This window comes from Mytilus californianus, unplaced genomic scaffold (assembly GCF_021869535.1).
Source record: "Mytilus californianus isolate M0D057914Y unplaced genomic scaffold, xbMytCali1.0.p SCAF_2, whole genome shotgun sequence".
Taxonomy (NCBI): domain Eukaryota; kingdom Metazoa; phylum Mollusca; class Bivalvia; order Mytilida; family Mytilidae; genus Mytilus; species Mytilus californianus.
Genome location: NW_026262668.1, coordinates 108,327,989 through 108,342,749, shown reverse-complemented (window position 1 = coordinate 108,342,749; position 14,761 = coordinate 108,327,989). Strand labels below are relative to the sequence as shown.

Sequence of the window (14,761 nt, the reverse complement as noted above, 5' to 3'; positions counted from 1 at the left end):
ATCCCACTATCACATTTCCATGTTTAGGGAAACTTTAACCTGATTGGTGAACTGTAAAATCTGGGTCAAAACCATAATTTGGCAGATTTTTAAAGGTATATGTACTAAGTTTTAAATTGATGTGACCACAGCTTCATGGGAAACTACCTTAAACCAAAATGTTAACCTGATAAAGGCAGGCAGACCAGAAAACATAATGACTCTTCTGTTGTAGATATAAAAATACAAACATATTGCTTTAATAGCCCAATCAATTTTATAGGATCTAATAAATATTACTTTTGCATGGTCTTTTTTTTAAATGTAAGTTTTATAAGAATTTATTAAGAAATCAATTACCTCCTTCTTGAATAGCTTTATGATTTAAAATGAGATGTACCATGTAATATTTGGGCTTTTGGTTGAAACTGTGGAATGCAAAGGACCAGATACTGAAAGGTCATTTAAACTAGAGGCTCTCAAGAGCCTGTGTCGCTCACCTGTATCTACTGTGGTTTCGAAAATCATGTAAAATAAGGTTAAAATCATATAGATACCCTAATAATAATTGAGGCCAAGTTTGGTTTAATTTTGCCCAGTAGTTAAATTAAAAGTAGAAGATTTTTTACTTTAAAAAAAGATTTACAAAAATTACCAATAAATTGCAGAAAATAACTTTAAAGGACAATAACTCCAATAAGATCTCAATTGCCAATTGGTCATGTTAACTTATTTGAAGATCTTTCTTTGCTTGATATTTTTGCTGTTTATGTGAGCCAAAATTTGTTCCTGTGAAAAAAGTTCTAGTGGAACTAATATCACAGGAAATATGTTCTGGGAGAACTTTTTTCACAGATGATTTCTATATAATTTGTTCCATCTCTATAAAATAAGTTCCATACTTTACCTGGTGAAATAAGTACCGGGTTGGTGAAATTTGTTCCTTACCTGGTGAAATAAGTTCCGGGTTTATGAGATTTGTTCCTTATCTGGTGAAATAAGTTCTGGGTTTGTGAGATTTGTTCCTCACCTGGTGAAATAAGTTCCTTGTCTGTGAAATATGTTCCACTGGTTAAACAAGTTATCTTATATACTGAGCATTTGTCATCAGTGAGTTTAAAGTTATCATTCAAGTGCATTATAAAAATAAGTATTATATCAATAATAAAAAAAGTAAAAAGTGTAAATCATCCAATTCGGATCCTGTGGGGTATAGCAAATGTTTAATTATATACTCCGTAAAAAATATCAAAATGACACTTTTCAGCCAGAAAAGATTAGAATAAGAAAAATCAATCATTCAGAAAAAAAGTATAGTTAAAGATGAACATATGTACTTATTTGAAAAGGACAAAGTGACTGATCTAATATATCAAAAGACATGTAGAAACAAAAGACACACTCTTTTGAAACTGTGCTATGACCTAAGTACATGTATGACTAGAACACGCGTCCATGACAGTTAACAAAAACCAAGGCGGAATACCACATAAAACATAAATACAAATTATGATACATTTCCATCGCTTTTATTTCTTATCTTCATCCTTTAGTTACAGTCATGCCTTCAATTGCAAATGTATTCCATGCAAGCACACTCAGTACAGCACTCAGCTTGCATTATAATTTAAATGTAACAAGAAAATATTTCACTTGCAATTTGTTGCAAAGGTACTTATTTTCTGTGAAAATAGGTTTGAGCGGAACTTATTCATTGATTTCTATGAAATATGTATAAGTTTGTTTAAAACAAATATCACAGGAACTTATTTAACTTTTTAAAACTCTTAATATTAATTGGAACAAAATTCATGGAGCTATGATTTTTGTTCCAGAACTTATTTCACATTTGGTCATAAAATTAGTTCCGGAACAAATTTTACAGTGCTGGAACATATTTTCTGTGATATAAAGTCCGTCGGAACATATTTCCTATGAAATTTGTTCCAGCGGAACAAATGTCATGCCGGAACAAATTTTTTGTTACATTTACAGTATATCTCAATCTATAATGATATTCAAGATAATTAACAAAAAATAAAAAAATTCCTTTCTCCGCTCCAAAATTTATTTTACCCAGGGCCTGTATAATGCTGAAAATGCCTTTAAATGTTTTTATGGAACACCCTTCAAAAAAAATTTCGGCAGGGGTTCCAATGACCACGATTAACCTGCCGGGTCTTGTGGGCATTCACCCTATATAAGTATGCTGAAAGAAAAGATATAATAATGATTTATAGAAAAAGTAGCACTGAATAATTCTGAAAATGGAACATATCAAGGAGAAATTATTAGCAACCCCCTCCCCCCTGAAGAAATTGCACCCACTGGAAAAAAAATCAAGTCATCCCATTGTAGTCTTACATTAGTTACTGAAGACCCCTTATCATTATTTAAATTAATTTTCAAGTTGTGACCATTTGAAATTGTTTTTTTACATTTTTCCCATAGACTTTTATAGTAAACCCCTATACTCTATTTTTACCAATGGGGACCATATTGGTTGTAGGGCAGGGTCATCAGATACATTTTTCAATCAAGATACTCTAATAGTAATTGTGGCTAAGTTTAATTTCATTTGGCCAAGTAGATTAAGAGGAGAAGATTTTTGTAAAAGATTAAAAAAAATAGTGAAAAATTGACTTTAAAGGGCATTAACTCCTTAAGGGGTCAATTGACAATTTTGGAAATGTTGACCTGATGAACATTTTAACCCCGTTAGATTTGCTCTAAATGCTTTAGTTTCAGAGATATAAGCCAAAAACTGCATTTTACCTCTATGTTAAATTTTTAGCCATGGCGGCCATCTTTGTAGGTGGGCGCGGTCATCGAAAACATTTTTTAAACTAGATACCCTAAGGTTGATTAAAGCCAAGTATGGTTTAACTTGGCCAAGTAATTTCAGGAGAAGATTTTTGTAAATGATACCAATGGGGACCATGTTGGTTGTAGGGCAGGGTCATCAGATACATTTTTCAATCAAGATACTCTAATAGTAATTGTGGCTAAGTTTAATTTCATTTGGCCAAGTAATTTCAGGAGAAGATTTTTATAAATGATTACAAAAATTTACAAAAAATTGTGAAAATTGACTTTAAAGGACAATAACTCCTTAAGGGGTCAATTGACAATTTTGGTCATGTTGACTTATTTGTAGATCTTACTTTGCTGAACATTTTTGCTGTTTCCAGTTTATCTCTATCTATTATAATATTCAAGATAATAACCAAAAACTGCAAAATTTCCTTAAAATTACCAACTCAGGTTGTCTGATTTGTCTGAAAATTTCAGGGCAGATAGATCTTGACCTGATGAACATTTTCATTCTGTCAGATTTGCTCTTAATGCTTTAGTTTCAGAAATATAAGCCAAAAACTGCATTTTACACCATGTTCAATTTTTGCCATGGCGGCTATCTTGGTTGGTGGGCAGGGTCATCGGAATCATTTTTTTAAACTAGATACCCTAAGGATAGTTTAGGCCAAGTTTGGTTTAACTTGGCCCAGTAATTTGAAAGAAGAGGATTTTTGTAAAAGATTACAAAAATTTACGAAAAATTGTGAAAATTTGACTTTAAAGGGCAATAACTCCTTAAGGGGTCAATTGACAATTTTGTTCATGTTGACTTATTTGTAGATCTTATACTTTGCTGAACATTTTTGCTGTTTTACAGTTTATCTCTATCTATTATAATATTTAAGATATTAACCAATAAATTGCTTCGCCGAGCGCAGCTGGATACGACAGCAGAGGTCCAACCCTGAACAGTTGGGGCAAAAAAGGACGCAATGTTCGCGCTTGATACAGGTCTGAATTTGGATTGTAATTAAATATTTGACACATAAAAAGTTTCTGATACAAAATAACTGTAGTCAAGGAACTTAGAATTGGTTATATGATTTGAATTTATATTCAATTTTTTGCTTTTGTGCAATACACTTTGCTGTTGCGAATTGACCCCCCCTCCCCCCACAAAAAAAAAAAAAAAATTAACCCCCCTTTTTTTTTTTGCTTTTGTGCAATACACTGCTTTTTTACCCCCCTCCCCCCTTTTTCCCCCAAAAAATTTCTTTCCCTCAAAATATGGTCATAATCTCAATTCAAATTTCCAATGGAGTTTGCAACCATAATTACCCATTTCAATTTACCATAGTTCTAACTTAATCTATTTTATAATAGAATTTAAAATATGGTGTCAAATCTTTCATATGGTTTTTTTTTGTTAAAAAAAAAAGATGCAGATATTTTTACCGGTCTTCCTTTATAAATATGCATTTCTTTAAACATAATTTAAAAGCAGTGTAAGGGAGGTAATCAAAACATTGTATTTGCATTACCTCCCATACACTGCTTTTAAATTGTCTTAATTGTTCACTAACCATTACTTTATACATAATTTAAAAGCAGTGTAAGGGAGGTAATTCAAATGATGTATTTGAATTACCTCCCTTACACTGCTTTAAATTATGTTTTGTACTAAAGTATTTGTCCATTAACCAGTACACCCTTGTTTTTCCCCCTTTTTTGCCCCTAATTCCTAAACGGTTTGAGCCAAAAACCCCCAAAGCAAATCCTAACCATCCCTTTTTGGTATGGAAACTTTTGGTATAATTTCAGAGAGATCCATACACCGTTCCACAAGTTATTGTCTGGAAACTAGAAAAATGCTTATTTTTGGCCCCTTTATCCTTAACTGTTGATACCATAACCCCCTTCCTTTTGTGGTATTGAACCTTATGGTAAAATTTCATAGAGATCCATTCACTTAAACTAAAGTTATTGTGCGAAAACCAATGTGTCTTTGGACGACGCCGCCGCCAACGTCATACCAATATACGACCGCAAAAATTGCAGTCGTATAAAAACTACAAAATTTCCTTAAAATTACCAATTTAGGGGCAGCAACCTAATTCGTCTGAAAATTTTCAGGGCAGATAGATCTTGACCTGATGAACATTTTTACCTCTGTCAGATTTGCTTTAAATGCTTTAGTTTCAGAGATATAAGCCAAACACTGCATTTTACCCCTATGTACTATTTTTAGCCATGGCGGCCATCTTGATTGGTGGGCGGGGTTATCGGATACATTTTTTAAACCAGATACCCTAAGGATGATTTAGGCCAAGTTTGGTTTAATTTGTCCCAGTGGTTTCAGAGGAGAAGATTTTTGTAAAAGTTAACAACAACGACAACGGACGACGGACACCAAGTGATGAGAAAAGGATCAGTTGAGCTAAAAATAGGTTTTTAAAATATTTCTTATAATTATTTGCAACCATAGCATCATATTTTCAAATAACTTAATTAGGAAATTGCCTAATTTCTTGTTGTTCTTGCTTCTGAAACATTAAGCATAGAATAAAATTCTATTTTGTGAGAAAATTCAAATTAGTCAAATATATTTTTTTTGTATGTATACTATCTTTTAAATGAATTGTGTTCATTGCCAAAGATATCTTAAAATGTAGACAAAAATCTTTATACTAACTGCTTTCTCAAATAATTGTGTAAAAAATTGTGCTGTCATAATCAAGGATCCGGAAATTTTTCCAGACAATTTCGGTCATGTTGAGGTGTTTGAAAAGTTGGTGCCCCTTCTCAAATTGTCAATATCGACTGGACTATATTCATAGCATCAACGAACATGACGAACTTGTATTGCTGTTTCATTATCGCATTTACTAAGTAAATGTCTTACCATTACCATGAAGGACAGTTTAGGGAAGGCAACAGTCTAAAATTGAAATGATTTTAATGACTCAAAATGGTTAATTTCTCAGACATTGCTTACGTTTCTTTCGATTTGACAAAAGTTAAAACCGGAAGTTTGCGATATTTTAAAGTACGAATAATTCCGGATTCATTTCCGGGATTTGTTTTGTTTATCAAATTGACAGGAAATCACCGGCTTTTTATGGCTTTTTTATTTTATTACCTTTAAAAGTGTTTGAATATAACAGATAATAGTTGCACTCGTTTAATTTAGCATGAAATCAATTTGCATTTTACGATTAAATATTAAATTTGCTGAAGATAATTTCACGCATGCGTATTACATAGTAAATAAAGCACATGTGTTACTCATGAAAAAAATACTTTTTCTACGTAAATTTAGATTTACTTTTAAATCAGAATTGATGACTGTCTTTGATGGAAAGTAAATAAATAATGAAAACACTTGTCAGGGAACTTTAATGTTTTAAAGATATTATTCTGAGCTTGTGATCACTGTCAGGTGTGAATTAAAACCACAGGTAAAAAGTGATTAGCGATCATTAGCCAATGTTTCCCGGAGGCATTGATATAGATATTAGGAGGGCCCACAGAATTATCAAACTACTGTAGTGGCAGTTTTATTACAGGAAAGGGATTATAAACAAAAACAAGTGATCACAAGTGCAAAATGTCTATTAAGAAATCCGATTTCAAACATTGAGTCAAAGAAATGACCGAAATTACTTCTGTAAAAAAATAAAATTTGTCCTAAATCCCAATTACTCGTTTAGGACAAATAGTTTCATCTTAGGACATGACTGGCAAATATGACCGTTTCCGGACCCTTGGTCATAATGATGTCATGGCAACACTGATGTCAAAAAATCATATCATTCTTTAGCCTTACATATTAAAGAGACATTTTTAGAAGTAACTGACTAAACACTTTTTAATTAACTATATTTGTGTATAAATTCCATGAAAGATTTACTCCAAGGGTTTCATTTCCATTTGCATTAAACACACTTATGTGTAGAAGAAAACATTCTACACATGGGAATGAATTTATTATGGGAGTTATTTACTAAATGGAGAGAGAGAGCGATGTAAAAATATATAACAAAATTACAAGTTAACAAAACTATTTTTGAAATTGCTTGTTAGATTCCCATATAAATTCTTAGCTGGCCTTGATGATACATCCATTACATTTTAAAGCTTTTGCTAACTTAAACATCAGTCATGAAGGTTAGTAATGTGTTAAAGGACTGCCTCTAAAATCTGTATAAACGACACATATATGTCAAGTGTGAGTCAGCAATGTAAAATAATGGATGCATTATACCTAGAATTTAATATCAACAAAACTTGTATATGTAACCAACAATTAAAAACTGAAATTTCTCACAACCCTAATGTGAAAACTACTTGACATATAATATTCTCACCTGCAATAACCATGCATTTTAGCCCAAACAAGGACTCCTTCAGTAAGCTGTGACATGACATATTTAAAGCCTAGTTTTTTAGCTAGTTTATCATATGCTGTGTAGTCCTCCTCTGGTTTACTACAGCTATTGTAAGGTGTGTTACTGTTCATGTAACAATACCACTGGCTCTCGTCACTTAACTCCTTGGCTACACTGTTAGGAATCTGTCTCCATTTCTGACAGTCTACATTATCACACTGAACCCAAGTGTAATCCTCAATCTGTTTGGTCATAGAAAATGTATCACCTTTTAAAGCTTTATGGCTCTTTAAGGTCATCAATGATACAAGATTATTACATACTATGCCAGATTTAGTAAATATTAAAATGTACTATATTTGAAAAGTTACTACTGTCACTTGAGGATTTGATAGTTGCAAATGCAGTTTTAAAGGCAAGTAAGAGCTTCTTGAAAATTAAAAATTGTCAAATAAAAACACAATGGAGGCTGGTGTAAAATAAATAGATGTCTGTTCAAAACCTGAAATAAAATAGTATAAAGCATGTGGAAATTACATGTTTTTTTAAATATGTTTATGTGACATTTTGATTTATTTTGCAAACTGAAAAATTAACAGGCTATTTCACTCAAAACATATAGAAAAAAAAAGTAAATTGTGAAATAATTTTCCTTCTGTATATGACAAAAGGTGGTGCATGATTGTATGTCAGATTTCAAATAAATAATAAGGGTCAATTGTATGTTGTGCAAATATTTTATTTCACATAAGAAGACTTGATCGATCATCATCATGTTCAACTAAAACTTGTCTTTTTACATGTGTTTTAATCAACAAAGATGTTTTCCTTTACTAAGACATTGTGAGTAAAAAATATAAAAAAATCTATCAATACCAATATATAATTCATTTTTCTTAGACATTTTTATAGTCAAGTGAATATATTTATATAAATGTCATCGCTATTCTGTCTTTTAAAAAGAATTTAGTAATGAAAAATAACTTTCATTGTGATGTTTTAGGCAAAGTATTATTTCTCTTGCTTCTTGCAATATTGATAAAATGAATTTGTCTACCAACCTGCTTTGCAAGTTTTTCATACTGTGAACCTTTACTGGAAACATCAGTACAACTTGACTGTCCACAAATATTTTCTAAAATTTGTTTATTCTTCAGGATGTCATTGATGTACTTATCTGTGATTTCTTCAGATGTATCACTGGTACTGTTGCTAGCTACACATGTACAAAAAGAAAAACATTATCTTTTCAAGATATTGCTTCAGTTTTAGATATTTTTTTTTTTTAAGTTTGTTAATAACTTAAATGCAAATATAATATATTACTTTATCATTGAGGATCTGCATATCTGATGTTGTGCTGATGTTCTAAATTTTTACCAATAAAGGAGTATTTGTAAGCAATATTTTTGCATTCACATCTGGGCGCTTGACTCATAAATTGGTTTGCATGGCCTTCGAAAGGACCCACATTTTAACAATTATGCATGAGGTTTGTCTGCTATCAACTTGTTTAAATGGTAACTCATGTGCTTAATCTTCATTGACTTGTGAGAGTCTTGATTTGTTTGTGTCCCAGTTCTGACTGTATAAATCAACTTTCTATATATTTCCAAATCAAAATACTGAAATTCGGGCTTGTACAATGTATAGTCCATGTTTTTTTTCTTCATAATTAAAATTGCCAGGCAGGGATGCAGATTATAGAGTAAGATGAGCAAGAAATAGGAGAAAAACTCAATTTCACGAGGTTTGTTTACGTTTCGTCATGTTTGTTATTGAAAATGTAGAGGGCGTCCTTATTATTTTTAAAACTAAAAATTTACCTAATCCATATTAATATGCAATTTTAATTCAAAATCCAATATTAACTGATAAATATCAAAATTTAATGCTTCATTAAAAATTACAAGTTTCTTTACATAGCATTGCATAACATAAACTGGAATCTGCTTGTATTTACCAGAATGAAATAAAGAGCTGCGCCATGAGCACATGATATGCCTGTCACTTTTTCAAAGAATAAAGTTCCATAACTCCTCAATGTCATATCAGAAATTTATAAAAAAAACTAAAGGGAGGTTATTTGAATAGATATAAAACAGTTACTAAAGTTTAATGAAAACTGTTCAAAACACTTTGAAGTTATTGTCCGAAAACTGGAAAGTCCCCCTTTTTTAATGAATAAATCCCCATAACTTGGAAACGTCAAATCAAAAATTTATAAAAATGGAAAGGGAGCTCAAGTCAATAGATATAAACAATTCACCAAAGTTTCATGCAAATTGGTTAAAGCGTTTTTGAGTTAGTGTACGACATGTTGACAACAGACGGACAACTGTATACCATAATACGACGCGTAAACGGACATATAAAAAGTATATAAATCAGCCAAGAACCAGCTTATGCATTACGATGTATAAACTACAAAATGTAATCAGTTATTTGTTCCGTGTTGGTGTTTCATACTGACGCAAAAGCTAAAGATCATTCAAACATGTAATGGCTATATTTAACAGTATTTTACTGAAGAACGGAACTGTTTTAGTTTATATCTATAGTTATATCTATAAAGTACTGATTTTCCACACACTCTAACTGTATTTATTTTCGATTTAGACGAGGTATATGTACTTCCAAACACAACTTTCCCAATTGTTTTTTGGAGATTTTGACTTATTTTAACACCTGTGAAGTGTTCTAGAATCATTAAAAAGCATTTTCAATTTCTACTTGATGATGGAAAACGGGTTTTTCCATGAAAATACTGCAAACGATCACACACAATTTGAAGTTACCAGAGTTTTAGTTTTTAGCAGTTACAAAAAGTTTTTTCACTGAATTCTTGTTTGAAAAGGGGGGTACAGACAAAGGTCCATTACATTAATATAATTCTTTTATCTTACCTTTTCTCTTCCTTGACCTTGTTTGTATTCCTGTTGATGTCATACTTCTGGAAAATAATTAATGTAATTAGAGACTCAAACAGAGTGTTTTATGACTCTTAAGTGTTTCCATTAAGCTAAAATGTGATGTTCATTAAACTTGTTTTTTTTTTTCTTTTACTGTGTCCTATTAAATAAAGATGTATCTGTCGCTGGTCGTAAATCTCTTGTGTGTATTTTACCCACAGGCTTTTTTTCCTTGTATAATAGTCATAAAAGCACAAGTTTTTGGTAATCAGATTGCTTATAGTCTATACTGTATTGGAATCAAAAGTACCAGTACAATCCATAATTCTTTATACATCAGATTATTTGTCTGCTGTTTTTTACGCCACACCAATTTGATTTGTAGTTCTTCGGACAAAAGCTCCAAAAAATATGGGGCGAGCGAGCGAAATTATTTTGATTGTATTTTTTTCTTGAAAATGAGTTTTTATGAGGCGGGTGCTTTACAGGTGAAGTGAGTGGTATAATTTTTTTTTTAAATTGTGCGATTTAGAAGTTATGTACATGTTAAAACTGGGTTACTTCATAGAAAAAGGAGAAGAAACATGCTCTAATGCATATTATTTGATGGATTGGCGCATGAACCATACCCAACTTTCTTGTCTCGCTGGGGTTTAGTTAATTTATAATTATTTTCGTCAAATAAGCTTTGTCTGCATGAATTTTCATTAAAATTCATACATGTGTACATATTAAGGAAGCATAGCAGATGCAGTTTAACAAGAGGAACTATGCACAGGCACTTGTCTCAGAAAAAAAATTTCCTATATACCTTAATATAACACCTTATTAAGGTATATAGGGGGAAAAAATTCTGAAACAAGTGCCTGTGGAATTATGTTAGTTAGGTAAATGACATATGTTGAATAAAATTTAAATATGTGTACATGTATGTACCAAAAAAAAATGCCCCTGCAAAATATTAAATATTTTTTGATATAGTTGTTTTCATTATATCTATATATGGTAATGATTGTTTATTGGCTGCTTGATGTCCACTTTATAGATATTTATATTGCTATGCATGTAGATCTCAATGTATTAAAATATTCCCTTAAAATACTTGTCACAACATTCACATGCATTATTCTGACAGCAAAATACTCTTTCCTTTTGCTCCTAAAAGCTGCAATGCATTTTAAACTCTTTAGCTTGACTAGAAGTGGTTGAACCAATTACACATCCCTAATTGTTATATGAGCATGCCAATCACAATACCACCACTTTGGTCTCAAACGTTGGAACTCTTAAATTTTCCCTTACAAAAGATTTCTGCTTGTATGCCAATAGACTAACAAGGGGATATGGACTTTCATCAAAATAAGATAAATCTGTGACTTTTTTAAAATTCAAGGGAATTTAATATTAATTTCATCCAAGATAGATAGGTCTATAAAACAACAAACATTGTAGATAAATTTGTACAAAACAGCAGCCAGTGTTTCAAAATTCCACATAGCAAATCTGAACAATATAAACCGTCATTCTTTGTAAAAACATTTTTTTATTGGAATAGACTACCAAACAATCTCGTGTGTACCAATACAATTGAGAGCTTTAAAACTTCGGTTGCTCTCACATCGTTGGACTAATTTTCCAGCGCCTCTCTTCCGTTGGCGTTGCCATTGATGCCTATCCTGGCCCTGCAACGTACTTATTCAGATTCAGGTCTATGTCTGTTGAAACAATAATCCGGGATGACGATGGTTCTAACGAACATTGATGTGATCGTGGTCATCTAAAGACAGATTTTTAATATTTGTCTCCTAGAACAGGTCTTCATAGATAAAACAAGATGCATTTCGGATGTGTGTTCAGTAACTACTTGTCTACGACAATGAGCTGACACAACTACATGTTGGCATCCCGATTTTTGACCTTTTATTTACAATTCGATTTATCACACGTGCATTTGAATCGAACAGAGCAATATATGCACAAGAAAAACGTCTATGTGAAAAAAAAATTTCAAGGAGAAACAAAATTTGGAGCGGCATGCGGCCCAAAAATTTTCGGAAGCGGTAATTTTTTTTATTTATTGAAAAGTCAATTTCTCCAAAACAGGAGCGGGAAATTCCAAAGAACTATTAATCAAATTGGTGTGGCCTTAGTTTCAAATATTTTATTGATAGTAATTATGATTATCAAAGGCAATTGGACAACAAGCAAAGCCTATGTTCATCCTCTCCCATAACAAGATGGAACATATATATATATATATAAAACATCTAGATAATTGTCAATGAATTTCAAACGAGGGCGTTGGATCCTTTGGAATGACAAAATGATAATGTACCTAATAGAAAAATAATATATATGCCTAAAAAAGTATACAAAACAACACCAATATTAAACAAGAGGCTCTCATGAGCCTGAATCGCTCACCTGTAATTTTTTGCTTAAATTTTTCATTTAAATGTTCTTTGTATCTGTCATATTTTCTTCAAATGCAAAAAATGCATGTTACCCCTATGTTCCATTTTAGCCATAGTGGCTATGTTTCTTGACATACAAGGAAATAAAATATAAAATTTATACTAGATACTCTGAAACTCATTCAGCCCAAGTTTAGCTGAAATTGATTCAGCAGTTTCAAAGGAGAAGATTTTTTAAAGTAAGCAAACTAGATACACAAATTGTGAAAAATTGTCTTTAAAAGGCAATAACTCCTTAAGGGGTCAATTGACAATTTTGGTCATATGAATCTTATTTGTAGATCTTACTTTGCTGAACATTTTTGCTGTTTACAGTTTATCTTTATCTATTATAATATTCATGATAATAACCGAAAACTGCAAAATTTCCTTATAATCATCAATTCAGGGGCAATAACCTAAAAATCAGATACCCGATTTGGCTGATAATTTCAGGGCAGGTAGACCTTGGCCTAATGAATACTTTAACTTCTTGTCTGAGTTGCTCTAAATGCTTTAGATTTTTGAGATATAAGTCAAAAACTGCATTTTACCCTATGTTCTATTTTTAGCCATGACAGCCATGTTTTCTGAGGAAACAGAAAATAAAGCACAAGCTTTATTCTAGATAACCTAAGAATCATTCAGCTTAAGTTTGGTTTAATTTGGTTCAGTAGTTTCAGAGGAGATTTTTTAAAGTTAGAAAACATGATAAACAAATTGTGTAAAATTGTCCTTAAAGGGCAATAACTCCATAAGGGGTCAACTGACAATTTTGGTCATATGAAACTTATTTGTAGATCTTACTTTGCTGAACATTTTTGCTGTTTACAGTTTATCTTTATCTATAATAATATTCAAGATAATAACCAAAAACTGCAAAATTTCCTTAAAATTACCAATTTAGTGGCAGCAAACCAAAAATGGGTTGTTAGATTCATCTGAAAATTTCAGGGCTGATAGAACTTGACCTAATGAACATTTTATTCCATGTTAGATTTGCTCTAAATGCTTTAGTTTTTGAGATATAAGCCAAAAACTGCATTTTACCCCTATGTTCTATTTTTAGCCATGGCGGCCATATTTTTTGACGAAACAGAAAATAAAACACAAACTTTATGCTTGATACCCTAAGGATCATTCAGCTTAAGTTTGGTTGGAATTGGTTCAGTAGTGTCAGAGGAGAAGATGTTTAAAATAGTTTAAACTGGACGGACGACGACCATGGATGCCAAGTGAGCTAAAAAGGAAACAGTAGTTACACGTACACCAATATTAATAAAGAGCTGCGCCATGAGTGCATGATACCCCCTGTCGCTTTTTCAATCGAATAAGGTTCAAGAACTCCTCAATGTCATATCAGAAATTTATAAAAAACTAAAGGGAGCTTATTATATAATAGATACAAACCAGACACCAAAGTTTCATGAAAACTGCTCAAAGCATTTTTGAGTTATTGTCCGAGAACGGGAAAATCCCCCCTTTTTTTTTTGAAATAAAATCCCATAACTCAGAAACGTAAAATCTAAAAGGTCTGCGTCTGTGCTGTTTTTTATTTCCCTGTACAGGGCGCAGTCATCGGCAAATAGTCTGACGATTTGTTGACTGTGTAATCTGAAGGTCATTTATGTATTGAAGGAATAGGGTGGGTTAATTAAATTACATTTTGTTAATGCATGTCGAGAAGGTTAACAGGTATTGGATCTCTTGTAGTTGGTGATCGCAATACTGGTACATTACTGATATACCAGTATTGTAGTTGTATTGTAGACAATATCTTGTGTATTTTTTAGTAAAATTGGATATCGAAGTTCAAAAGGGTGTTAAATGAACTCAAAACGATAATAGAAGATAATTGAATTATTAAATAAATCAACAACTAGTTAAAATAAACATGATACTCATTAGCCCTAATTAAAATCAAACAGATACAAATAAACAAAATATTATTGTAATTAACTCATATTATTCAAACAATTGTTAATTATATAAAATAATTGTATAAGAATATAATATGCATGCTATCTTCTTTAACTAAGATTTTGATATGGCTGGTATTTCTCTTCTATTCCCGGACTTTCCTAAGCAAAAAAGTTATCAGACACAACAGCAACTACTACAAGAACTGGTCAACTGAATTGATCAGGCAAACATATGGTTCACAACAAGACCTTTAACCCCAATCACAGAATCTATTTACAAAGAAAATATAGAGAAAAATGAGGTCTCAAGG

The 14,761-nt window shown here is 31.7% G+C and overlaps 1 protein-coding gene across 1 annotated transcript in view; it reads right to left on the bottom strand.

The window, feature by feature from the left end:
• Window positions 1–11,227, bottom strand: part of LOC127727750 (uncharacterized) — a gene marked incomplete at its 5' end in the record, with an annotated part of 32,570 nt that extends 21,343 nt beyond the window's left edge. The window contains 2 exons of the mRNA XM_052234865.1: window positions 7,143–7,405; window positions 11,219–11,227. Of these exons, the coding sequence (XP_052090825.1) occupies window positions 7,143–7,405; window positions 11,219–11,227 (272 nt within the window). The remainder of the gene's footprint in view (window positions 1–7,142; window positions 7,406–11,218) is intronic.
• Window positions 11,228–14,761: the final 3,534 nt, after the last annotated feature.